Source organism: Triticum urartu, chromosome 2 (genome assembly GCF_003073215.2).
Source record: "Triticum urartu cultivar G1812 chromosome 2, Tu2.1, whole genome shotgun sequence".
Classification (NCBI taxonomy): Eukaryota; Viridiplantae; Streptophyta; class Magnoliopsida; order Poales; family Poaceae; genus Triticum; species Triticum urartu.
In genome coordinates this window covers 680,987,981-681,012,177 of record NC_053023.1, presented here as the reverse complement: position 1 = coordinate 681,012,177, position 24,197 = coordinate 680,987,981, and the positions used below count along the sequence as shown (strand labels likewise).

Below are 24,197 nucleotides of genomic sequence, written 5' to 3'. Positions count from 1 at the left end.
CATCTCACGTGATGATCGGACATGGTTTAGTTGATTTGGATCACGTAATCACTTAGAGGATTAGAGGGATGTCTATCTAAGTGGGAGTTCTTTAAGTAAATTAATTGAACCTAAATTTATCATGAAACTTAATATCTTGCTTGTTTTTGCTTGATTGTAGATAGATGGCTCGTGCTGTTGTTCCGTTGAATTTTAATGCGTTCCTTGAGAAAGCAAAGTTGAAAGATGATGGTAGCAATTACATGGACTGGGTCCGTAACTTGAGGATTATCCTCATTGCTGCACAGAAGAATTACGTCCTGGAAGCACCGCTGGGTGCCAGGCCTGCTGCTGGAGCAACACCAGATGTTATGAACGTCTGGCAGAGCAAAGCTGATGACTACTCGATAGTTCAGTGTGCCATGCTTTACGGCTTAGAATCGGGACTTCAACGACGTTTTGAACGTCATGGAGCATATGAGATCTTCCAGGAGTTGAAGTTAATATTTCAAGCAAATGCTCGGATTGAGAGATATGAAGTCTCCAATAAGTTCTATAGCTGCAAGATGGAGGAGAACAGTTATGTCAGTGAGCATATACTCAAAATGTCTGGGTATAATAATCACTTGATTCAATTGGGAGTTAATCTTCCAGATGATTGCGTCATTGACAGAATTCTCCAATCACTGCCACCAAGCTACAAGAGTTTCGTGATGAACTATAATATGCAAGGGATGAATAAAACTATTCCCGAGCTCTTCGCAATGCTGAAAGCTGCGGAGGTAGAAATCAAGAAGGAGCATCAAGTGTTGATGGTCAACAAGACCACTAGTTTCAAGAAAAAGGGCAAAGGGAAGAAGAAGGGGAACTTCAAAAAGAACAGCAAGCAAGTTGCTACTCAAGAGAAGAAACCCAAACCTGGACCTAAGCCTGAAACTGAGTGCTTCTACTGCAAGCAGACTGGTCACTGGAAGCGGAACTGCCCCAAGTATTTGGCGAATAAGAAGGATGGCAAGGTGAACAAAGGTATATGTGATATACATGTTATTGATGTGTACCTTACTAATGCTCGCAGTAGCACCTGGGTATTTGATACTGGTTCTGTTACTAATATTTGCAACTCGAAACAGGGACTACGGATTAACCGAAGATTGGCTAAGGACGAGGTGACGATGCGCGTGGGAAATGGTTCCAAAGTCGATGTGATCGCAGTCAGCACGCTACCTCTACATCTACCTTCGGGATTAATATTAGACCTAAATAATTGTTATTTGGTGCCAGCGTTAAGCATGAACATTATATCTGGATCTTGTTTGATGCGAGACGGTTATTCATTTAAATCTGAGAATAATGGTTGTTTTATTTATATGAGTAATATCTTTTATGGTCATGCACCCTTAAAGAGTGGTCTATTTTTATTGAATCTCGATAGTAGTGACACACATATTCATAGTGTTGAAGCCAAAAGATGCAGAGTTGATAATGATAGTGCAACTTATTTGTGGTACTGCCGTTTAGGTCATATCGGTGTAAAGCGCATGAAGAAACTCCATACTGATGGACTTTTGGAACCACTTGATTATGAATCACTTGGTACTTGCGAACCGTGCCTCATGGGCAAGATGACCAAAACACCGTTCTCCGGTACTATGGAGAGAGAAACAAATTTGTTGGAAATCATACATACAGATGTATGTGGTCCGATGAATATTGAGGCTCGTGGCGGATATCGTTATTTTCTCATCTTCACAGATGACTTAAGCAGATATGGGTATATCTACTTAATGAAACACAAGTCTGAAACATTTGAAAAGTTCAAAGAATTTCAGAGTGAAGTAGAAAATCATCGTAACAAGAAAATAAAATTTCTACGATCTGATCGTGGAGGAGAATATTTGAGTTACGAGTTTGGTGTACATTTGAAAAATTGTGGAATAGTTTCGCAGCACACGCCACCCGGAACACCACAGCGTAATGGTGTGTCCGAACATCGTAATCGTACTTTACTAGATATGGTGCGATCTATGATGTCTCTTACTGAATTACCGCTATCATTTTGGGGTTGTGCTCTAGAGACAGCCGCATTCACGTTAAATAGGGCACCATCAAAATCCGTTGAGACGACGCCTTATGAACTGTGGTTTGGCAAGAAACCAAAGTTGTCGTTTCTGAAAGTTTGGGGCTACGATGCTTATGTGAAAAAGCTTCAACCTGATAAGCTCGAATCCAAATCGGAGAAATGTGTCTTCATAGGATATCCAAAGGAAACTATTGGATAAACCTTCTATCACAGATCCGAAGGCAAGACTTTTGTTGCTAAATTCGGAAACTTTCTGGAGAAGGAGTTTCTCTCGAAAGAAGTGAGTGGGAGGAAAGTAGAACTTGACGAGGTAACTGTACCTACTCCCTTATTGGAAAGTAGTGCATCACAGAAAACTGTTTCAGTGACACCTACACCAGTTAGTGAGGAAGCTAATGATGATGATCATGAAACTTCAGAACAAGATACTACTGAACCTCGTAGATCAACCAGAGTGAGATCCGCGCCAGAGTGGTACGGTAATCCTGTTCTGGAAGTCATGCTACTAGATCATGATGAACCTACGAACTATGAAGAAGCGATGGTGAGCCCAGATTCCGCAAAATGGCTTGAAGCCATGAAATCTGAGATGGGATCCATGTATGAGAACAAAGTATGGACTTTGGTTGACTTGCCCGATGATCGGCAAGCAATTGAGAATAAATGGATCTTCAAGAAGAAGACTGACGCTGACGGTAATATTACTGTCTACAAAGCTCGACTTGTCGCAAAAGGTTTTCGGCAAGTTCAAGGGATTGACTACGATGAGACCTTCTCACCCGTAGCGATGCTTAAGTCTGTCCAAATCATGTTAGCAATTGCCGCATTTTATGATTATGAAATTTGGCAGATGGATGTCAAAACTGCATTCCTGAATGGATTTCTGGAAGAAGAGTTGTATATGATGCAACCAGAAGGTTTTGTCGATCCAAAGGGAGCTAACAAAGTGTGCAAACTCCAGCGATCCATTTATGGACTGGTGCAAGCCTCTCGGAGTTGGAATAAACGCTTTGATAGTGTGATCAAAGCATTTTGTTTTATACAGACTTTTGGAGAAGCCTGTATTTACAAGAAAGTGAGTGGGAGCTCTGTAGCATTTCTGATATTATATGTGGATGACATATTACTAATTGGAAATGATATAGAATTTCTGGATAGCATAAAGGGATACTTGAATAAGAGTTTTTCAATGAAAGACCTCGGTGAAGCTGCTTACATATTAGGCATTAAGATCTATAGAGATAGATCAAGACGCTTAATTGGACTTTCACAAAGCACATACCTTGACAAAGTTTTGAAGAAGTTCAAAATGAATCAAGCAAAGAAAGGGTTCTTGCCTGTGTTACAAGGTGTGAAGTTGAGTAAGACTCAATGCCCGACCACTGCAGAAGATAGAGAGAAAATGAAAGATGTTCCCTATGCTTCAGCCATAGGCTCTATCATGTATGCAATGTTGTGTACCAGACCTGATGTGTGCCTTGCTATAAGTCTAGCAGAGAGGTACCAAAGTGATCCAGGAGTGGATCACTGGACAGCGGTCAAGTACATCCTGAAATACCTGAAAAGTACTAAGGGTATGTTTCTCATATATGGAGGTGACAAAGAGCTCATCGTAAAAGGTTACGTTGATGCAAGCTTTGACACTGATCCGGACGATTCTAAATCGCAAACCGGATACGTGTTTACATTAAACGGTGGGGCTGTCAGTTGGTGCAGTTCTAACAAAGCGTTGTAGCGGGATCTACATGTGAAGCGGAGTACATAGCTGCTTCGGAAGCAGCAAATGAAGGAGTCTGGATGAAGGAGTTCATATCCGATCTAGGTGTCATACCTAGTGCATCGGGTCCAATGAAAATCTTTTGTGACAATACTGGTGCAATTGCCTTGGCAAAGGAATCCAGATTTCACAAGAGAACCAAGCACATCAAGAGACGCTTCAATTCCATCCGGGATCTAGTCCAGGTGGGAGACATAGAGATTTGCAAGATACATACGGATCTGAATGTTGCAGACCCGTTGACTAAGCCTCTTCACAGCAAAACATGATCAGCACCAAGGCTCCATGGGTGTTAGAATCATTACTGTGTAATCTAGATTATTGACTCTAGTGCAAGTGGGAGACTGAAGGAAATATGCCCTAGAGGCAATAATAAAGTTATTATTTATTTCCTTATATCATGATAAATGTTTATTATTCATGCTAGAATTGTATTAACCGGAAACATAATACATGTGTGAATACATAGACAAACAGAGTGTCACTAGTATGCCTCTACTTGACTAGCTCGTTAATCAAAGATGGTTATGTTTCCTAACCATAAACAAAGAGTTGTTATTTGATTAACGGATCACATCATTAGGTGAATGATCTGATTGACATGACCCATTCCATTAGCTTAGCACCCGATCGTTTAGTATGTTGCTATTGCTTTCTTCATGACTTATACATGTTCCTATGACTATGAGATTATGCAACTCCCGTTTACCGGAGGAACACTTTGTGTGCTACCAAATGTCACAATGTAACTGGGTCATTATAAAGGTGCTCTACAGGTGTCTCCAAAGGTACATGTTGGGTTGGCGTATTTCGAGATTAGGATTTGTCACTCCGATTGTCGGAGAGGTATCTCTGGGCCCTCTCGGTAATGCACATCACTTAAGCCTTGCAAGCATTGCAACTAATGAGTTAGTTGCGGGATGATGTATTACGGAACGAGTAAAGATCCTTGCCGGTAACGAGATTGAACTAGGTATTGAGATACCGACGATCGAATCTCGGGCAAGTAACATACCGATGACAAAGGGAACAACGTATGTTGTTATACGGTCTGACCGATAAAGATCTTCGTAGAATATGTGGGAGCCAATATGAGCATCCAGGTTCCGCTATTGGTTATTGACCGGAGACATGTCTCGGTCATTTCTACATAGTTCTCGAACGCGTAGGGTCCACACGCTTAACGTTACGATGACGGTTATATTATGAGTTTTATGAGTTTTGATGTACCGAAGTTAGTTCGGAGTCCCGGATGTGATCACGGACATGACGAGGAGTCTCAAAATGGTCGAGACATAAAGATTGATATATTGGACGGCTATATTCGGACACCGGAAGTGTTCCGGGGAAGTTTCGGATAAAACCGGAGCACCGGGGGGTTACCGGAACCCCCCGGGGGGTTAATGGGCCTCATGGGCCTAAAGTGGAGAAGAGGAGGGGCTGCCAGGGCAGGCCGCGCGCCCCCTCTCCCCCTAGTCCGAATTGGACAAGGAGGGAGGGGCGGCGCCCCCCCTTTTTTCTCTCCTTCCCCCTCTCCTACTTGGACAAGGAAAGGGAGGGGAGTCCTACTCCCGGTAGGAGTAGGACTCCTCCTGCGCGCCCTCCTACTAGGGCCGCACCCCCCCTTGGATCCTTTATATACGGAGGCAGGGGCACCCCTATAGACACAAGTTGATCCACGTGATCATATTCTTAGCCGTGTGCGGTGCCCCCTTCCACCATAATCCTCGATAATATTGTAGCGGTGCTTAGGCGAAGCCCTGCGACAGTAGTACATCAAGATCGTCACCACGCCATCGTGCTGACGGAACTCTTCCCCGACACTTTGCTGGATCGGAGTCCGGGGATCGTCATCGAGCTGAACGTGTGCTAGAACTCGGAGGTGCCGTAGTTTCGGTGCTTGATCGGTCGGGCCTGGAGACGTACGACTACATCAACCAAAACGCTTCCGTTGTCGATCTACAAGGGTACGTAGATCACACTCTCCCCTCTCGTTGCTATGCATCACCATGATCTTGCATGTGCGTAGGAATTTTTTGAAATTACTACGAAACCCAACAGAGGGGCTGCGCCAGGTTCAAGGGTGTGGCCGCCCTCCCACCCCTCCACTATTTATAGGTGGGGAGAGAGGGGGCCGGCCCCCCTTAGATCCCATCTAGGGTTGGGAGCGGCGGCCAAGGGGGGAAGGAGTGCCTCCCAAGTCAAGTGGAGGCCCTCCCCTTTAGGGTTTCCCCTCTCCCATGCGCATGGGCCTTGGGGAGGCTGGTGCCCTTGGCCCATTAAGGTTAGGGCGCCCCCCTACAGCCCATGCTGCTATATTGGACGTGGTGGAACATTTTCCGGACCTCCGGACCCCTCCGGAATCCTCCGGAACCTTCCGGAAGCTTCCCGGTACAATACCGGAAAAAACCGAACTTTTCCCGGAACCCGAACAACAACTTTCCATGTATAAATCTTTACCTCCGGACCATTCCGGAACTCCTCCTGACGTCCGGGATCTCATCCGGGACTCCGAACAACATTCGGTAATCACATACAAGTCTTCCTAATAACCCTAGCGTCATTGAACCTTAAGTGTGTAGACCCTACGGGTTCGGGAACCATGCAGACATGACCGAGACAACTCTCCGGCCAATAACCAACAGCGGGATCTGGATACCCATGTTGGCTCCCACATGTTCGACGATGATCTCATCGGATGAACCACGATGTCGAGGATTCAATCAATCCCGTATTCAATTCCCTTTGTCCAGCGGTATTGTACTTGCCCGAGATTCGATCGTCGGTATCCCGATACCTTGTTCAATCTCGTTACCGGCAAGTCTCTTTACTCGTTCCATAACACATCATCCCGTGATCAACTCCTTGGTCACATTGTGCACATTATGATGATGTCCTACCAAGTGGGCCCAGAGATACCTCTCCGTTACACGGAGTGACAAATCCCAGTCTCGATTCGTGCCAACCCAACAGACACTTTCGGAGATACCTGTAGTGAACCTTTATAGCCACCCAGTTACGTTGTGACGTTTGTCACACCCAAAGCACTCCTATGGTATCCGGGAGTTGCACAATCTCATGGTCTAAGAAAATGATACTTGACATTAGAAAAGCTTTAGCAAACGAACTACACGATCTTGTGCTAGGCTTAGGATTGGGTCTTGTCCATCACATCATTCTTCTAATGATGTGATCCCGTTATCAACGACATCCAATGTCCATGGTCAGGAAACCGTAACCATTTATTGATCAACGAGCTAGTCAACTAGAGGCTTACTAGGGACATGGTGTTGTCTATGTATCCACACATGTATCTGAGTTTCCTATCAATACAATTCTAGCATGGATAATAAATGATTATCATGAACAAGGAAATATAATAATAACCAATTTATTATTGCTTCTAGGGCATATTCCAACACCATCCACAAACCTTCAAAGGCAAAAGCTTCCAAAATTATGGTTGGATCCTTGCATTCAGGATGAATTAGCCATGCAAAGATGCATGGAAATTCTTCTATTTCCAACGCACACGGTCAACACTCCTTAGCATCCCAGGTCACCCCTTTTGCTTCATGTATCGCTAAAAGCCTAGCTGTGTCCTCAATATTGGGTGCTCGCACATACTTCTCTCCATAAAACCGCACCACAATGTTAGCGAACACTTTCATGATGATTGTATATTTGGCCATTTGAAAACGCATCCCATTAATCTGCATGAGAGCCATGGACAATCCTCTGAAGTACCGCGGTCACCTTCTAAAAAGGGGAATACCCAGGAGACCGACTGCATTTCTGTGTTGTTTGAAGAAAGGTTCATTGGCTTCCATGTCATTGATGATTCTATAAAATAGCCGCTCGGTCAGTGAAAGCGTCACCGAAACACATATGGCGGGAATGTAGAACCTAACACAAAGTAGTCGAGCATTAGTCGCTCGTGGTCTTTGATTTTGTTCCGGCAAAATGTCGGATGACCAACATGCGACCCCGAACGCCTCTTCTTCGTTCTGGATGAGGCTATCCCTTAATCGACCATCAATATTGCCTCGTCTTCTTCGGCATCCATGATTTCACTCTTAGCTAGACTCGTAACTTGGATCCGACTATGAATAAAAAAACAATAGTTCTGCCATCTAATCCATCCACACATAATGTAGATTTTATGTCTTATGCATGAATCCGCTAAACAAAACATACAATAAAAGGTCGTGAAAATTTACATCCGAGTAAGTCATTGGACACCTTGAGGCAGCGCGGCAGAAGGGGTGGCGCGACCGGATGGCACAGGAAGAAGGCACCTGGCTACGGCGAAGCGTGGGAGGTCCGTGAACAGCTCAGCGGGGCCGACAGAGGCCAAATCACAGCCGTCTGATCTTTGGAGGTGGCACGGGTATGTGGACGGTGGTGGAAGGTAACAAATGTATGTGGTGTCTAATATTTTAGTGGATGGAGGACGCACTATATCACCAAGCCAAATCTTCTGAGAATGACCCTTTTGAGAACTAATTAGTGCAATAGTAATGATGATTATTGCGGAGATCAGGGCGATATGGAGCCGCTAGAGTTTGGTGTCGCGCGTGTTTCGAATCGAGATCGAGAGAGAGGATCGAATGAATCAACTCTCGATTCCATTGAATGATTCTCGGTATATATACAAGGGGAACAGACACGATCGAGAGATGCGATTGTTCGTAGAGGTGCAAGGGGAGAGGTGCGACGGTTGCCAATGCAACCGAAGTACAAATTACAATGGGAGGATTATCTTTTTAATTAATCTATTAATTTAATCCTAACAGCGCGCTCGCTCTGAGCTAGTAATGCAAACGTGCGCCGGCCTCCAGGAACACAGAAGTAGTACTACTGGCAGCCCCGGTGGGTGGTGCAGCACACGCAGCCCGAGTTGTCGGCGTACGAGGGCCGTGCCTAGTGGTGCCTATAGTGGGTGCGCCCGAGGGGCACGAACAGTGCCATGGGCTCGGGGCGTGCCGGTCGCGTCGCAGCTTATATGTGTCAGCTAGCGCGTGCCGCCACTCCCGCGCAGTTCAACAAGCCCGCCCGGGCGGCATGTATCTCCGTCCGTCCGTCGTCGGCGGTCGATGTCGCGAATCTGGCTCGTCAGTACAGTCCAGTCGGTCTCGGGCCATGGTCTACGTGCAGTGCACCGATATTTGGCGATCTAGGAGTATCATTTTTACGCGCATACGCCAATTGTCCGCCAGTTACTCCACTGCTGCAGGCGTACGCATGAGAGCGGCGCGTACATCATCCCCTTCCCGTAATCCCCCCCCCCCCCCCCCATGGATTGCCCAGCACCAGTGCACCACACGAGCAAGACGGCCCCAAAGCTAGCTAACCACGCCAAAGCAAGAGGTGGTTGCGATGAGGTTGCATGTTAGCGCATCCACCAAAGTCAACAAGGAACTCAAACCAGTATCTCTGATTGAGTAGTACTCTCTCCGGTCCTTTTTACTCCGCACATTAGCTTTGCCTAATGTTAAAGTTTATTAAGTTTGATCAAATTTATATTAGAACATATTAACATTTATAACATCTAATAAATATAATATGAAAATATATTTCAAGATGGATCTAATAATATTGTGTTGTTATGCGAATGTTAATATTTTTTTGTATAAACTTGATCAAAGTTGGATGAGATTGACTTCAGTCAAACCTAATATGCAGAGTAAAAAAGACCGGAAGAAATATATGTGCGTGTGTGTATACTAGAGCCTACAGAATCGTGGCACATGGCTAGGCCGCGGGGGTACTCACTAGTGGTAGTAGCATCGTAGCACAGCACCGGCGACCGTAGCGTGAGTATCCATCCGCTAGTTAACATTTAATTGATGCCCGCGCCCTGCCAAAAACCGGTTCGACAGGGGAACATGTCGTCCACCCACTCCGCGGACTGGACGGACAGCGGAGGAGGAGAGGGGAGAACCCCCGGTCACATGGGCGCGCCCCTCACACGCACCACCGTTTTGTACCCAGTTGGCCATTGCATCCATGGTCCAGTTTCCGTGCAACTCCAGTTATTAGCAACAGGAACAGACTCGCCATAGCTCGGCGCATTCACGCCTACAGGAATATCAGGACACGAGAAAGAATGTGCGCTGCGCAGCGCAGAGATCCATCCACCCGCCCATCTTTCAGACAAAGAAACGAGCCTACTGCCGGGGCTAGGCGGCAGCAGCAGTAACGTATTGGTCGGAGGAGCGAGTATTGAACGGGCGACGGTGGCGCGGCACGCAAAGCGACGGCTCGGTTCGCTTTGGTTTGGTTCGGACGAAAAGGAGACAGGGGGTCATGTGTTGCGCGCGAGGCCGTACGGTCCGGTCCAGTCCAGTCCAGGCTAGTGCCTTTTCCGCCTCGGCCCCCTGGGCATCATGCTGCCGGCCGCCCGCGCTCGCCATTTCGTTCAGCTGAATCCACTGCGCTCTCCTCCGCGGCGAGCTCACAACCACTACTACTCCCAACCGACGCCGACGAGCCGTCCGTCGCCGGCCCACCGCCGGTGCCATCGGTGCGGCGGAGCAGGATCGGATCCCCCGTGGAAAGGAAACTTTTTATCTCACCACACTCAACTCATTCCCGTCCACTCGTATAGAATCTACGTACATCGCCAACCGTTAACTAAAGAGAGGCGATTTGTTAACGCACACCCGGCCAAAACCGCCGCGTCCTCCAACGCGGCGGTGTGCGTCTCGTGAGCCATTCCATTCCACCGGAGACCTGCTACTAATCCAAGCGTTTTCGTAACTTGTAATGGATTCTTTCACTCTTGGACGACTACATTACATTATTGGTCTGTCTCCGGCTCACGTTTTGCCGGCTCCTCCACGTCCCCTTGCGGCCTTGCCCCAAACAAGACACGGACGCGCCTTTCCTCGGTATACGCCTCCGCACGCCTCGTGTGTCCCTGACAAAAAGCCCAACTGCCGATGCCCCAACGTCTCACCTTTGCAGCAGCAGCTCCGCCTGCAGCTGCAAGAGACACCCATCTCCTTTTTCTAACCATTGCCCCATATTTTTCCACCTTTTTCTTCCTTTCATTCATCCTCCTCGCCCGCCCGCCCGCTGCTAGTTCTCCACCTTCTCTTTCAGTCGCTTCACTGCAATCAATCTTTGGCATAGGACTGTCACCTGCGGTGTGCGGGCGAATGCTGGTTATTCGACGGCCCAATCCCACTTCTTGCCATCTGCTTGCTTGATCTGCCCCTTTTCTGCTTGCAATGGCGGGGAGCTTCGACGGGAGGATGCCAACCAGGGGTGTTGAGCAGGTGGGTAAAAAGTTCTTCTTCCTTCTCGATTTTCCTTCTGGCCTCCCATCCCCTCGTGAATCTGTTTGGACCCATTTCTTAGATTTCTTGGCTGATTTAGACTGTGTGGATTATTAAAAGGCCTGATATGCTTTTTTTTACTTTGACTTGACCATTCTCTGTTTACTTCAAAACTGGTCAGATTTGCAGATTCCATATTATTCCCGGGTTAGATGAGCCAAGAATGTGATCTGATTCTGACAGATTGGTTCTTCCTCTTATTATCCAGGCCATTGTTGCTCTCAAGAAGGGCGCGCATCTCCTCAAGTGTGGCAAGAGAGGGAAGCCCAAGTTCTGCCCTTTCAGGCTGTCTTCTGTGAGTACTCCTATTTTTCTGCCTCCTGCTGATGTAGGAGTAGTATAAAGCTGAGGATTTAAATCAGGGAGCATAGGATGTAAATTATTTAAGTTACTGCAGACAAGCTACCCTCATCCTCTGGACCTCTGCAGTCACTCGCATGTCAAGCGCAATCATTATACATTTTACTATTTTGACTGCGGACTTCGCAGCTCAAACTGTCTCAAGTACACAGATCTGTCACTGTCATGGGGATTTTCCTGAGTTTCGCAGGCAATAAAGTTATGGTTGATATACTAATCTGCACCTACTAGCTAGTGTTTTGCATTTCTATTCTTTGTAAATGCCCAACCGCGATCGGTGTCACTAACCTACTAGCTGTTAAAGTTTCGACAGTAAATAAATGGGTCTAATCAAACTGAAGTATACAGCTTGGTCTTTTCCTTTTAGTTTATCACTATGACCTATAAATCTGTAGCAGGGTGAACCGCTATGCAACTAAAATCCATCTTCCGGTCATGACAAAGTATTCTTCTTCTTCTTGCAGGATGAGAAGACACTGGTGTGGTACTCGAAAGACAGGGAGAAACACCTGAGCTTAAATTCTGTGTCAACTGTAATCCTTGGCCAGAAGACTGTACGTAATTCCTTACCCTGAACAAGTTATTGTGTTATCTATGTATCATATAATATACCACTAGTTCTAAGGATCTCAGAATTTTGCAGACAAACTTTTATCGTCAGCGTTGGCCTGAGAAGGAACATCAATCCTTGTCACTCGTATACAGAAATGGCGAGTGCTCACTCGACTTGGTATATCCCTTGCCAGATATTACATCAGTTCATTTGTAGGATGTTAGTGTCCATTGATCATCACTACTATCACATCTTCTAAAAACCATGCTGACCCAGATCTGCAGAGACAGAGATCAAGCTGAGTGCTGGCATCTTGGTCTGACAGCCTTAATATCGGGTCCTTCTAGTCCATTTTCATCAGTTGGGTCAAAGAGCAGCAGGCAGATGACCAGTTGCACAAGTACTCCCCGCAGTTATATCCAGCGAAAGAGCAAGCTATCAGCTGTGCACGACACACCCAGGCACAAGCAGGTTAGTTCCAGCACTTACATGGTGATATCTAAGTGAACTTTATTTTCGTTTCAGAAAGATTCATGTGGTCAACTAGGTCTATCTAAACTTTGGATTCAGGGCATGGTCCAATGGACAAACACAACATTCTTAGGTTCTACTACTGAGGTGTGTCAATTTCAACAAACCATTCTCTCTCCAGTTAGCATGATAAGTGCAATTGGTATCAATAAATATCCGCATATAAATTATTGCACTTACCACTGAACTGTATTTTTTCAAAAGGAGTGGCATCTTAAGAGTCGTTAATGCTTAAGTGTGTAGATATTTTGCTGGATGTTCTCTGTCATTTTGTAGTGTCCTCTGTGGATTGATTCTTCGTTAATGAATTTCTTCTTGAAGGTATATCCATCTTATGGGAGTCCTAGGATGACACAGAAAGATTTATTTGGTGGTTACCTTGATTGCTCGGAAGCATTATTTTACCAAAGACAGCGAACATTTTCTGATGTAGACTCTTACCTGGAGAGGCTTAGTCCCAAGGTGGCAAATCCAGTTAGACATAGTTTGAAGGACATTTTGGTTGCTAACAACAAACATAAGACACAGACCATTAGTCGAACACCTAAAGTGAAAGCATTTGAAGGGCCCCGTGCAGCATGCAGACTGGATTCTCTGAAGGATGTTTTTCTCTGGGGTGATGTTGTTGGCAGTGCATTAGACAGTGAAGATATTCCAAAGGCACTTCCGAGGTTAGTGGGATCAACCAAAATGCTCGATGTACAGAGCATTGCTTGCGGGGAGAATCATGCAGCCATAATAACCAAGCAAGGGGAGGTCTTCTCCTGGGGCAAGGAGAGTGGCAGGAAACTGGGACACAAGGTAAATGACAGCGCCCAGTGTCCTAAAATGGTCGAGTCCCTTGCCTCTGTACATGTGAAGGCTGTTGCATTTGGTTCAAAGCACACCTGTGCAGTCACAGTTTCTGGCGAACTTTTTGAATGGGGTGAAGGAGCTCATGGCTTGGGTCTGTTGAATAACTGGCATGGAAGGAACCAATGGTTACCCCATAAACTGTTTGGCCCTATGGACAACATTTCTGTGTCGAAAATTGCCTGTGGCGACTGGCACACAGCTATTATAACATCTTCTGGTCAGCTATTCACATATGGGGATGGAACATTTGGTGTTCTTGGTCATGGGGATAGACAAGGAATTGCTAGGCCAAAAGAAGTAGAGTCCTTGAAAGGGTTACGGGTGAAATCCGTGGCATGCGGGCCATGGCACACAGCTGCCATTGTTGAAGGAATGAGCAGTGTCAAGTGCAACGCTCCAATTGGTAACCTGTTCACATGGGGAGATGCAGATAAGGAGAAGCTGGGTCATGCTGACAAGAAGATGAAGCTTGTACCAACATGCGTCAATTCACTCATCAGTCATGATTTTCTTCAGGTTTCATGCGGGATGGCTCTGACTGTTGTGCTTACTTCTAATGGGGTGGTATTTACTATCGGAAGTTCCAAACATGGGCAACTAGGGAACCCACAGGCAGATGGTCAATCTGTTTGCACTGTTGGAGGAGTACTTAAGAATGAGTTTGTGACAGAGATATCATCTGGTTCTTCCCACGTAGCCGTGCTGACTATGAACGGAAAGGTTTTCACCTGGGGTAAAGGTGCGGACGGACAACTTGGTTTAGGTGACTATGCCAATAGGAGCTCTCCTACTTTAGTAGAGGCATTAGAAGGTAGACAAGTTCAGAGTATAGCTTGTGGCTCTAATTTTAGTGCTGCAATCTGTTTGCATAAGGGTATCTCAGTGAAGGACCAACCCATATGCAGCAGATGTCAGATGGTTTTTAATTTTACTAGAAAGAAACACAACTGTTACAACTGTGGTTCCATGTTCTGCAACTCCTGCAGCAGTAACAAGACCGCAAACGCAGCACTTGCGCCAGACAGGAACAGAAGGTATCGTGTCTGCGATGTGTGTTTCTGTCAACTAGAGAAAGCCTTGTACTCTGGCGAAGTCAAGCCACAGCCAAAGATCAGCAAAGGAGAAATGTTTAAAGCAGAAATAATGGCATACACGCCTAAGTTGTCACGTTTATTCAAGGAAGCAAACCTCATTGTCGAAAAGATGGCTTCAGTACAAGGTCCCAATCAAAGAAATGTGGACTCTGCCGTTCCAATCCAAGTGAAAACTGAAAGATGGGGGCAAGTTGAGTGTCCCACCAAATTTATATCAGCACAAGATAATTTCAGACATCAGCTGGTACCAAATAATCAGATGTCTGGCGTCTCTTTTTCCCAAAGAATGCATGATGCTGTAGGGCTGAAGGCTGGAAACCCTTTGCGACAGTCTACTGATAGCCAGAGAGATGAAATGAGTATGATGGAAAGAATACTCACGGACGAAGTAAAGCAGTTGCGCTCACAGGTAATTCTTTTTCCATTGCTGAGCAAATTAATTGTTCCCCCCTTTGAGAACTGAAGAACGCTGATATTATTATTGTTGTTCAACCAGGTCACGGCTCTTGCAGAGCAATGCCAACAGAAAAATCTTGTAGTCCAAGTGTACAAACAAAGACTTGATGAAACATGGCTCATTGTTAGGGATGAGGCTGCAAAGTGTAAAGCTGCCAAAGATATCATAAAGGTTCTGACTAATCAGGTATGATCTCCATGTAACCTCATTACACGGTATTGGTAGTTTCTTTTCCGGTAACAGATAACTCATATGCTGCATGATGGATCACTCATTGCTCCCCCTTGATATATGACCTGTTCGGCCGTTGTAAACTGTGCAGTGTAATGCCTTGTCAGCGAAACTTTCAGTTGGCCAGCAACCAGAGAACTCAAAGATGACACCTAATAGCATCCCGGAACAAGCACCGTCACCAGGTGCCACAGATGGATCTTTAAGTCATCGAAATATCGCCAGAACATTCGACCGTGATGGCTACACCACCGAAGCAGACTCCGTGGACACTCCTGTTGAGGGTGTTATAGAGCAGATTGAGCGAGGGGTGTATGTCACACTTGCCGTATCCCCTGGTGGAAGGAAAGACATAAGGCGGATAAGATTCAGGTGAAAACTATGAAGCCTTACCTGTTACCGTTGATGATTATTATTTAGCTGCCACTATACTTATGTGATAATCTCGGTCTGCAGTCGGAAGCATTTTGGCGAGAAGGCAGCTCAGTGCTGGTGGGAAGAGAACAAGAGCAGGGTATATGCAAATTATAGCAGCGTTGAGCAAGTGGCAACACCACACCCGAACCGCGCTTAATGGCGACGACCGGTAACATGATTGTACAGAGGTAACCGGTGCTACCAATGTTAACTGACCAAACTGAACAGTCTTCAGCAAGTAGGCCTACTTGTGCATGAAGCTGATGGAATTTTGTAAGCTGATACCAAGTGATCTGATCTACCATTTGCTTTGTACAATGGAGGGCAGTCAAGACTTACTCCCATAGATCTGATCTACCATTTGACCTGAGTACTACTGTAGATATGCTTCCGGTAGGAATTGGCGCGACGGTATCTATCAACCTATGTGGATTTAGTTGCACATAGGTTTGATGCTGATGAGATGGGAACACATGGTTGCGACCAATATGGTCTCCTGTCGTGTTCCTGATTGGAATGTCAATGTGTCATTGATGAAGAAAAACAAAGCTGATGCCGCATCAGTTCTGAATCGAACCTTGATGATCAGTATATGATTTCTGTTCCGACGGAGGACGAGCTTAATACAAACCCCTCGAAAGCTTCATCCTCCCACGGGCCGCAGCAATGGCGAGCGCCCGCGCCGTCTTCGCCGCCCGCCGCCGCTCGGGCCGAGATCCAGTGCCTTGCTGTGGTCTCAAGTCTCCGCGCGCATTGCCCCCCAACCATCCACCGTCCAAATCAATCCTACGGCCAGCAGCGCCGGCTGCACCTCTAGGGTGATCTCAGTCCGGCGGCGTGCGATGGAGAAAACGGCCTCGAAGGCCCTCTCCACCACCTCCGGCTACTCCCTCCGCCCCGAATTCGACGGCTCACTCGCCCCACCGACGGCCCCCTTTGACAGCCTCCTCTGCCCCCTCCGACGACCCCATCTGACACCTCAATAAAGTGGGCTTCTTTACCGCCGGTAGCTACGAGCCCAGCAATGGTTCAGAGTAGAACATGGGTTCAGCCGTCGCGACTCAGAGAACAAAGAACAGAGCCCAATTTCTTCAGGCAGAGAACAGAGCAGAACATCGGTTCAGGTAACATAATACTCCCTCCGTTCCAAATTACTCGTCGTGGTTTTAGTTCAAGAACTAAAACTAAAACCACGATGAGTAATTTGGAACGGAGGGAGTACTAGATAATACAGTTCAGTTCATCGAAACAGCAGCAGCTCGGCAAAACAGCAGCAGATCGGCAAACGGCAGTATTACAAGGCTGTAAACGACACAACACAGTTTAGTTCAGTTCAGTTCAGTTCAGTTTAGCAAACACCACCACTTCAGTTCAGTTTAGCGAACATCAAGCAAAAAGGAAAACCTGAGTCATACTTATGTACAGGTACAGGTCTCAATACTACCACCCGTGCACTTTTAATACATGGGCATTCAGTTAACAGGTTCAGGGAAACAACAACAGAAAGTTTAACACATTACAGATTCTTTTGTAGGTCTGAACAAACTAATTTTTGAAGTACTTAACATTGAAAATTGTTCTTACATAAATTCATTCAAGTACGTAGATTTGGCCCTTTTACTTGTACACTTAGTCCACAAAAGACTGTAGTCAACCCTGTCCAAAATACTAGTCAAGACTGCCCACAATACTAGTATCTAACAAGCTCATACATGCAAGAACATATCTTCATCACAAGTGGTAGCTGTCAAGAGTTGCGTGTCACTCATGATCGTGTTGCACTCTTGAAACTCCATATCTGCTCCTCTATCGCGGCCATCCTTCTCCACTCCTACTTGAGGCTCTACACCATCATGTTTCTTTTGCTGATGCAATAAAAATTCTAGTAAGTAGTTTAGGAATGAATGGTAACAAGATATCACATATTGCTACATATCTTTGCTCTTTTGTTTTTTGGATGCAACAATTTTAGTTGGCTGGCGCTTCCCTTTGAGTAACTTAGCAAGCCGAGTTTTCTTTCTCCTCATTTCTTTTGGTTGAACTTCTTTTTTCTTTAGCTTTGCAGCACTAAGAACCTCATCTGTTTGTTGCACATTTGGGTCAACATTTTTTTGGCCATTGCATGGCTTATTTGCCGCATTATCCAACAATAAACAACATTCTAGTACATAATTATTACATCGCTCATCAACCCACAAGCTAAAATTCAACACAATTGCTCATCAAACATAACACGAAGTTCAACACACATGACATGAACACACACACACACACACACACACACACACACACACACACACACACACACACATATATATATATATAACCAGTGGTCTTGTTGCCCATTCCACGTCCACGTCCATCACTCCACGATGAGGTATCTTTGAAGATGTTAGTGAGTTTCCGCATCTCGAATTTCGTATTGAACTTGGAAAGAGTCGGATGTGGTCTTTTCTTCTAATTGGACACACCATATTCTTACATGAATTCGTAGTAGTAATCCAAATCTTGGCCACACTTATTGTTAGTGGTCTTGTTGTGCAAGATCACGGTGGCAGTTAATCCCAAATGCCCTTTCCACATCTTTTCTTGCATCTAAAGCGGACGCCGCCTGCTTCCTCACACCACAAGGCGTCGCTAGGCTATAGATCAGCGATAGGCTTCTCGACCCTATTCCTTGCAACCGTTGAGGATACGAAGACAACTAATCTGGATTCCCGCACGAAGAACTACAGACACAAAATCTTATTGTTCGTCAGCACGGATCTTGAAGTACACTGAGGGGGTGCATTGGAAGGTAAAAGGTAGTAGGGTGTTTTTTAGCCGAAAAAGTAGTAGCGTTAGGGATGCAAATTTGTGACCCTCACCCTATTTATTTGAACTAAACAAAGTAAAATTTCAGAAGTTGTGAGACATCTTCCTGACTTTTTTGTTGATTTAGTTGTTGAGCGAAAGAGGGTCATAGAATACCTTCAAGGTTACCTATTTGTAGGTTGGTTTTCATCTGCTAGTGTCTGATTCTTCTGATTCAAGTTCACACCTGTGGGTGGGTAAAACACATATAACATGATCCGTAATTCTGGAAGTTCTTCCGTGAGGACGTCTACAGAAGAAGGCTTAAACAGCCAGTCCTCATCTAATTATATTCACCCAGCACAACACATCATCTAGTATAACAACTATAGTACAGTGGTACTTATGAAGTATTCAGTTCATTTGCCATGCTTAAACATTTTGCAAGTAGGGCGTCGGTGTTCGGTTCATCTGTCAAAAGCATAGTACAACTAAGAAGGCCTTGCGGCATTCTCCTGCCATGCCATTGATGAGAGCTGTGCAATAGTTAATTTACATCAGGGCGATCGATCCTACTACAACTACGCCAAAATTATATAGGTCAAACGTCGACCTCTGAACCTCCGCCAATGGGGCGAGATCACAGACGCCCAATGAACACTCTGTACCTCAGGCCTTCCATGGTTTACAAGCAGAGCCTCGTCATCTCTCTATCCGCCTCCTCCCTGGGAGCCTGGGGCTGCATCGCCTTGCTCTCGGCCGCGCACCTCTTGTACGGCATGAAACCTCGCTGCTGGACGAAGGCCGGGCTCGCACGCTCTCTCAAACCTGCAGCATGCACCATTTCGTCGTCGCCGCCAACCGCTCCCGTGCATGACTCTGCAGAATTCCGGGCTGTTGTTTCAGCCACACTGCTGGAGGCCGTGTTCGACGACGCTTCCCTCCGCCTAAGCTCGGCGGCGGCTTCGGAAGCATGTTGCTGGTGCTGTTGATCTGCCTTGGGGCTTGATGACACGGGGTACGGCACACTTCCATTGTTGTAGCCGAAGAAAACTGCCCCTTGAGGAACATAGTACATGAACTGCTGCGAGTTTGCCAGCCATGGGCTCCATGTGTTCGCCTCTGGTGCACTGGTGGGTGTCTCGGCCGAAGTATCCAGTTCCATATCCGCGGCAGTTTGCAGGTTGCAAGTGCCAGGGTTTGGCAGCTGATGTGATTCATTCACAACAACTGTCTTTCCAAACAGCTTCAGGACCGGAGCATCGGACGTGTTGTCACACACCACTTCTTCTGAAGTACCACTACTGCCCTTGGATTTCTGAAACACACAATCAAGAAAATTCATCAGAATTGGAAAGATTGAAGAATTTCATTGCATTCAGTAATAATAATGAAATATCTGCTGGTGTTTTGATATTTTGTGGACATGTTAAGACCGGATAGCTACTCTTGCAAGATATTACTATGATTTTGCTGGGAGTATACCTTGGAATCATTGGTTGGTGGCGCTTGCACAGCGACCTCGGCGGTCCCCGTGCTCGGCGTGGGGCATCGCTCTTCAACGTCGATGGTCGAGGTGTCGCTGTCGAAGCTCTCGGAGCCGCCCAAGCCTATCTGCGAGGTGGTCACCACGGATGTCGGCGAGCCATTCCCCTGCTCACACATGGACAGCTGAGGCTTGTCGACCCGGAGGAGCGCGGCGTGGGCGTGCTTCCCCGGCTGCGCGCTCCTCTGGTTGCACGGGTACGGGTGCACCGACTTCCTCTTGGGCCGCGGCGGCGGGATCTGGATCGGCGGCCCGGCACCGCCGGGGCTGCTGCCGCCGCTGTCGCCGGACGAGTCCCGGGTGACCTTGGAGAAGAACTTCTGCGCATGGCTCCTGATCTGCACGGCCGTCTTGGTGCCTATGTGCTCTGCGGAGTGGAAGAAACCATTTGTCAGATCATGAGGATTTTTTGTCATTTTTACTCGGATGATAAGGTATCATCAGACACGGAGAAATTCTTGGGGAGGAAAGGTACCTTGAATTCGGCGCCAGGCGCGGCCATGGAGCTGCATGGCCTCCAGGAAGAGCTTGTGCTCCTCCTCGGCCCATTTCTCGCGCTGCTTGGTTATCATGTACGGCTTCCGCGCCTTGGGGGCTCGGGCCTCGGCCATCATCCGCGTATCGCTGCCGGAATTCAGCAGATCCGGCTTGGTTTCCTTCAGGAGGAAGAAAGGAGAGGATTTTGTTAGACTCGATTCGAAGGGTAAACGTTGAATTTTCTGCTTTGGATTTTTGTTTCACCAAACTAAATTCTACTGCAGAAATAAAAGATATTTTCCAACCAACAAATATCTAGCATCTTTTTTCGTTTGAAAACAAAAGAAAAACAGTTCTGGCGGCCGTGGATCTTTCATCAACATGTTCAACTCCAACTAAAATCACATCTGAGCAAAGATCGAGCGATTATTACCTGAAAACGCGCCATATCTCTCTCCAGATCCTTCAAGATCAAAGCGCCGGCAAAGCCAAATCTCGCTGCGACGACCACGACGAAGAACAGAGGCGAAATCAGCAGCTCCTAATCTTTGTTGTTGCTTCTCGCTCCAAAGGAGAGCAGAGCAGGAGAGGAGAGGAGAGGAGATGAGGAAAATGAGGAGGCGTGTGCTGCGACGGGGAGGGAGGGGAGGGGGGAGAAAAAGGGCTCGGCCAGGGGTGCCACCTCGGACGGGATTTTTGGTCGCTTTGCGCTTTTCCCCGGTGCGCTTTTCTGACTCGCGCAAATATCCTAGCGCCCAAATTCGGGAGGCCGCTCGATTCTTGTGGCTCTCGCTGCCTTTCCTTCACCTGCCACCGCTCCCTCCCTCCCTCCCTCCCACGGTTTGTTGGGTAGTGGAGGACTACTGGCACCAAGCGAGCGAGGTCACGTCTCCACGACGGTACGTGGCGCCCGTGTGTGGTGTGGTTCATCCATGTGCTGTGCTCCCCGCCCGTGGGGTGGGACTGCACGAAATGGATGCGTCTTCGTCCTACCCGTTGGGTGACTGTCTATCCATCGCCTCTTTTTTTCACCCTTTTTTCTTCTTTTCCGCAAGATTTCAGCTGTGGTGCGCGCGTGTTTTACCGACACTTTTGATGGATGTGTTTTGTTAGGCCGAAATTTCGCCGGTCAGTGAGGGTATTGGCACATAAAGAATTTCGACTAGTGTTCCTGGTGATTGATCAGATCAGGCTTTCTTTTCTGAGAAAAAGCGTTGGTGAGGTTTCGGGCATGCTAGGTTTTCCTTTTTGGAAGAGACATGAGAATCGTAGTCGGCCAGGTTACATACATCAAGAATCATAGTCGGCCGATCGGTTAAGTGAGACTTTAGTATTACGAAAAGGATAACGAAACTAAAGATAAGTTAGGCAAATGAACACTAAAAAGAGAGGCTAGAACAGTTCATTAATTAAGTTGAAATACCATATATGAAAAACGGGGCCCTAGAAATAACCGATTTTCTTATAATCACATACTCTCTGAAGTTGTCTTCTTCTACACGTAGCGATTAGTAGATATTTACCGCTTGATTTGTGGGACGAAAAAGCGCAAGAGACTGGAATACCATCTTCACACGTTGAACAAGCAAAATCCAAAATATTTAAGTGTTCCCCTACACAAATATCTTGGAGTTTCGATCGGCAAAAGAGCATGCAAAACCCAAAAGCGTAGCCAAAGGATACCTAGCATCTTGCCTCCAGAAATATCTAGAAAACCTGCATTGTCATAAATGATAAACACAATCATTGAAATAATCATTTTTCTTATAATCAGGTACTTGCTAAAGTTTTATTTCTTCTACACATGGTGATCATATATTTCCCTCTTCTTTGGTTGAAAGAAGATAATCATTTTTATCATAATCAAATACGCTTATTCATCTACACGTAGCTATTAGATATTTGCCTCTTGTTTTGTGGAAATAGCAAATGGGTCTCAGGAGTCAGGTCCCATTGCAGCACCTGAATTAGATTTTTTTTTAGAAAATTCAAAAGGAGAGAAAAATTCTGAAACCGTTTGGTTTCAAACATGCTCAGGTATTACACTGTGAAAATATGCTAGTTTTAAGTATTCTTGGTAATGAATCAAGCATTTTTGCATAGAAGTGTGATGATAGTAAAGTTTTGCGCATCCTAGTTTCCTTTTTTTGGAAGAGATATGCTACTCAGCTGTCTAAGGATCATAGTCGGCCAAGCTACGTACATGAAGAATCATATCCGTCTAGTAAGAATCATATCCTTTTTTCATCTTCGATTGTGTCAGTTAGATGAGGCTTCATTAATTCTAATACAAAATTTATAACCTACTGCTGTATTCTAAAAAATGGCGAAAAAACTAAATATAAGTTGGTTAAATAAACACTAAAATAAAGGCTAGAACGGTCCATTAAGTTGAAATATCATATACGAAAAACGGGGCCTTAGAAATAACCGATTTTCTTATAATCACATACTCCCTAAAGTTTTGTTCTTCTACATGTTTTTTCATCTTCGATTGTGTCAGTTAGATGAGGCTTCATTAATTCTAATACAAAATTTATAACCTACTGCTGTATTCTAAAAAATGGCGAAAAAACTAAATATAAGTTGGTTAAATAAACACTAAAATAAAGGCTAGAACGGTCCATTAAGTTGAAATATCATATACGAAAAACGGGGCCTTAGAAATAACCGATTTTCTTATAATCACATACTCCCTAAAGTTGTCGATTAGTAGGTATTTACCGCTTGATTTGTGGGACGAAAAAGCGCAAGAGACTGGAATACCATCTTCACACGTTGAACAAGCAAAATCCAAAATATCTAAGTGTTCCCCTACACAAATATCTTGGAGTTTTGATCGGCAAAAGAGCATGCAAAACCCAAAAGCGTAGCCAAAGAATACCTAGCATCTTGCCTCCAGAAATATCTAGAAAACCTGCATTGTCATAAATGATAAACACAATCATTGAAATAATCATTTTTCTTATAATCAGGTACTTGCTAAAGTTTTATTTCTTCTTCACATGGTGATCATATATTTCCCTCTTGTTTGGTTGAAAGAAAAAAGTGTGAGATGCCGAAATACAAATATCAGCTCCACACGTGGATGAAGCAAAATGCAAAAGGGTAGCCATGAATATCTAGCTGCTCTCCTCGACAAATATCTTGCGTCTCGATCTAGCAAGGAACGACCATATACTTTTATAATCTGTTGTGGAAAGCGATATGGCTAATTAAACAATCACTAAATCGACCAAAAACCTTGTCGGGCAAGCTGGGGCATTAGAGTTAATCATTTTTATCATAATCAAATACGCTTATTCATCTACACGTAGCTATTAGATATTTGCCTCTTGTTTTGTGGAAATAGCAAATGGGTCTCAGGAGTCAGGTCCCATTTCAGCACCTGAATTAGATTTTTTTTAGAAAATTCAAAAGGAGAGAAAAATTCTGAAACCGTTTGGTTTCAAACATGCTCAGGTATTACACTGTGAAAATATGCTAGTTTTAAGTATTCTTGGTAATGAATCAAGCATTTTTGCATAGAAGTGTGATGATAGTAAAGTTTTGCGCATCCTAGTTTCCTTTTTTGGAAGAGATATGCTACTCAGCTGTCTAAGGATCATAGTCGGCCAAGCTACGTACATGAAGAATCATATCCGTCTAGTAAGAATCATATCCTTTTTTCATCTTCGATTGTGTCAGTTAGATGAGGCTTCATT

At 45.5% G+C, this 24,197-nt stretch overlaps 2 protein-coding genes across 3 annotated transcripts; one reads left to right on the top strand and one right to left on the bottom strand.

The window, feature by feature from the left end:
- Nucleotides 1–10,688: 10,688 nt before the first annotated feature.
- On the top strand, nucleotides 10,689–16,058 carry LOC125539693 (PH, RCC1 and FYVE domains-containing protein 1-like). 2 transcript variants are annotated; one of them, XM_048703202.1, is made up of 10 exons: nucleotides 10,689–11,119; nucleotides 11,388–11,474; nucleotides 12,004–12,093; nucleotides 12,183–12,269; nucleotides 12,369–12,563; nucleotides 12,663–12,710; nucleotides 12,945–14,981; nucleotides 15,069–15,215; nucleotides 15,352–15,632; nucleotides 15,717–16,058. In XM_048703202.1, the coding sequence occupies exons 1-10, from the start codon at nucleotides 11,072–11,074 to the stop codon at nucleotides 15,832–15,834; spliced, it is 3,138 nt and encodes a 1,045-aa protein (XP_048559159.1). In that variant the 5' UTR covers nucleotides 10,689–11,071; the 3' UTR covers nucleotides 15,835–16,058. The 2 variants fall into 2 exon arrangements, with proteins under 2 accessions (XP_048559159.1, XP_048559160.1); XM_048703203.1 differs by lacking the exon at nucleotides 12,663–12,710 and having other exon boundaries at nucleotides 10,692–11,119.
- A 2,815-nt stretch (nucleotides 16,059–18,873) lies between these two features.
- Nucleotides 18,874–21,114, bottom strand: LOC125539692 (protein REVEILLE 7-like). Its single transcript, XM_048703201.1, has 4 exons — nucleotides 20,927–21,114; nucleotides 20,492–20,672; nucleotides 19,956–20,383; nucleotides 18,874–19,788 (listed from the first exon to the last, which is right to left on the bottom strand). Exons 1-4 carry the CDS (start codon nucleotides 20,939–20,941, stop codon nucleotides 19,156–19,158), a joined length of 1,257 nt encoding a protein of 418 aa, XP_048559158.1. The 5' UTR covers nucleotides 20,942–21,114; the 3' UTR covers nucleotides 18,874–19,155.
- Nucleotides 21,115–24,197: the final 3,083 nt, after the last annotated feature.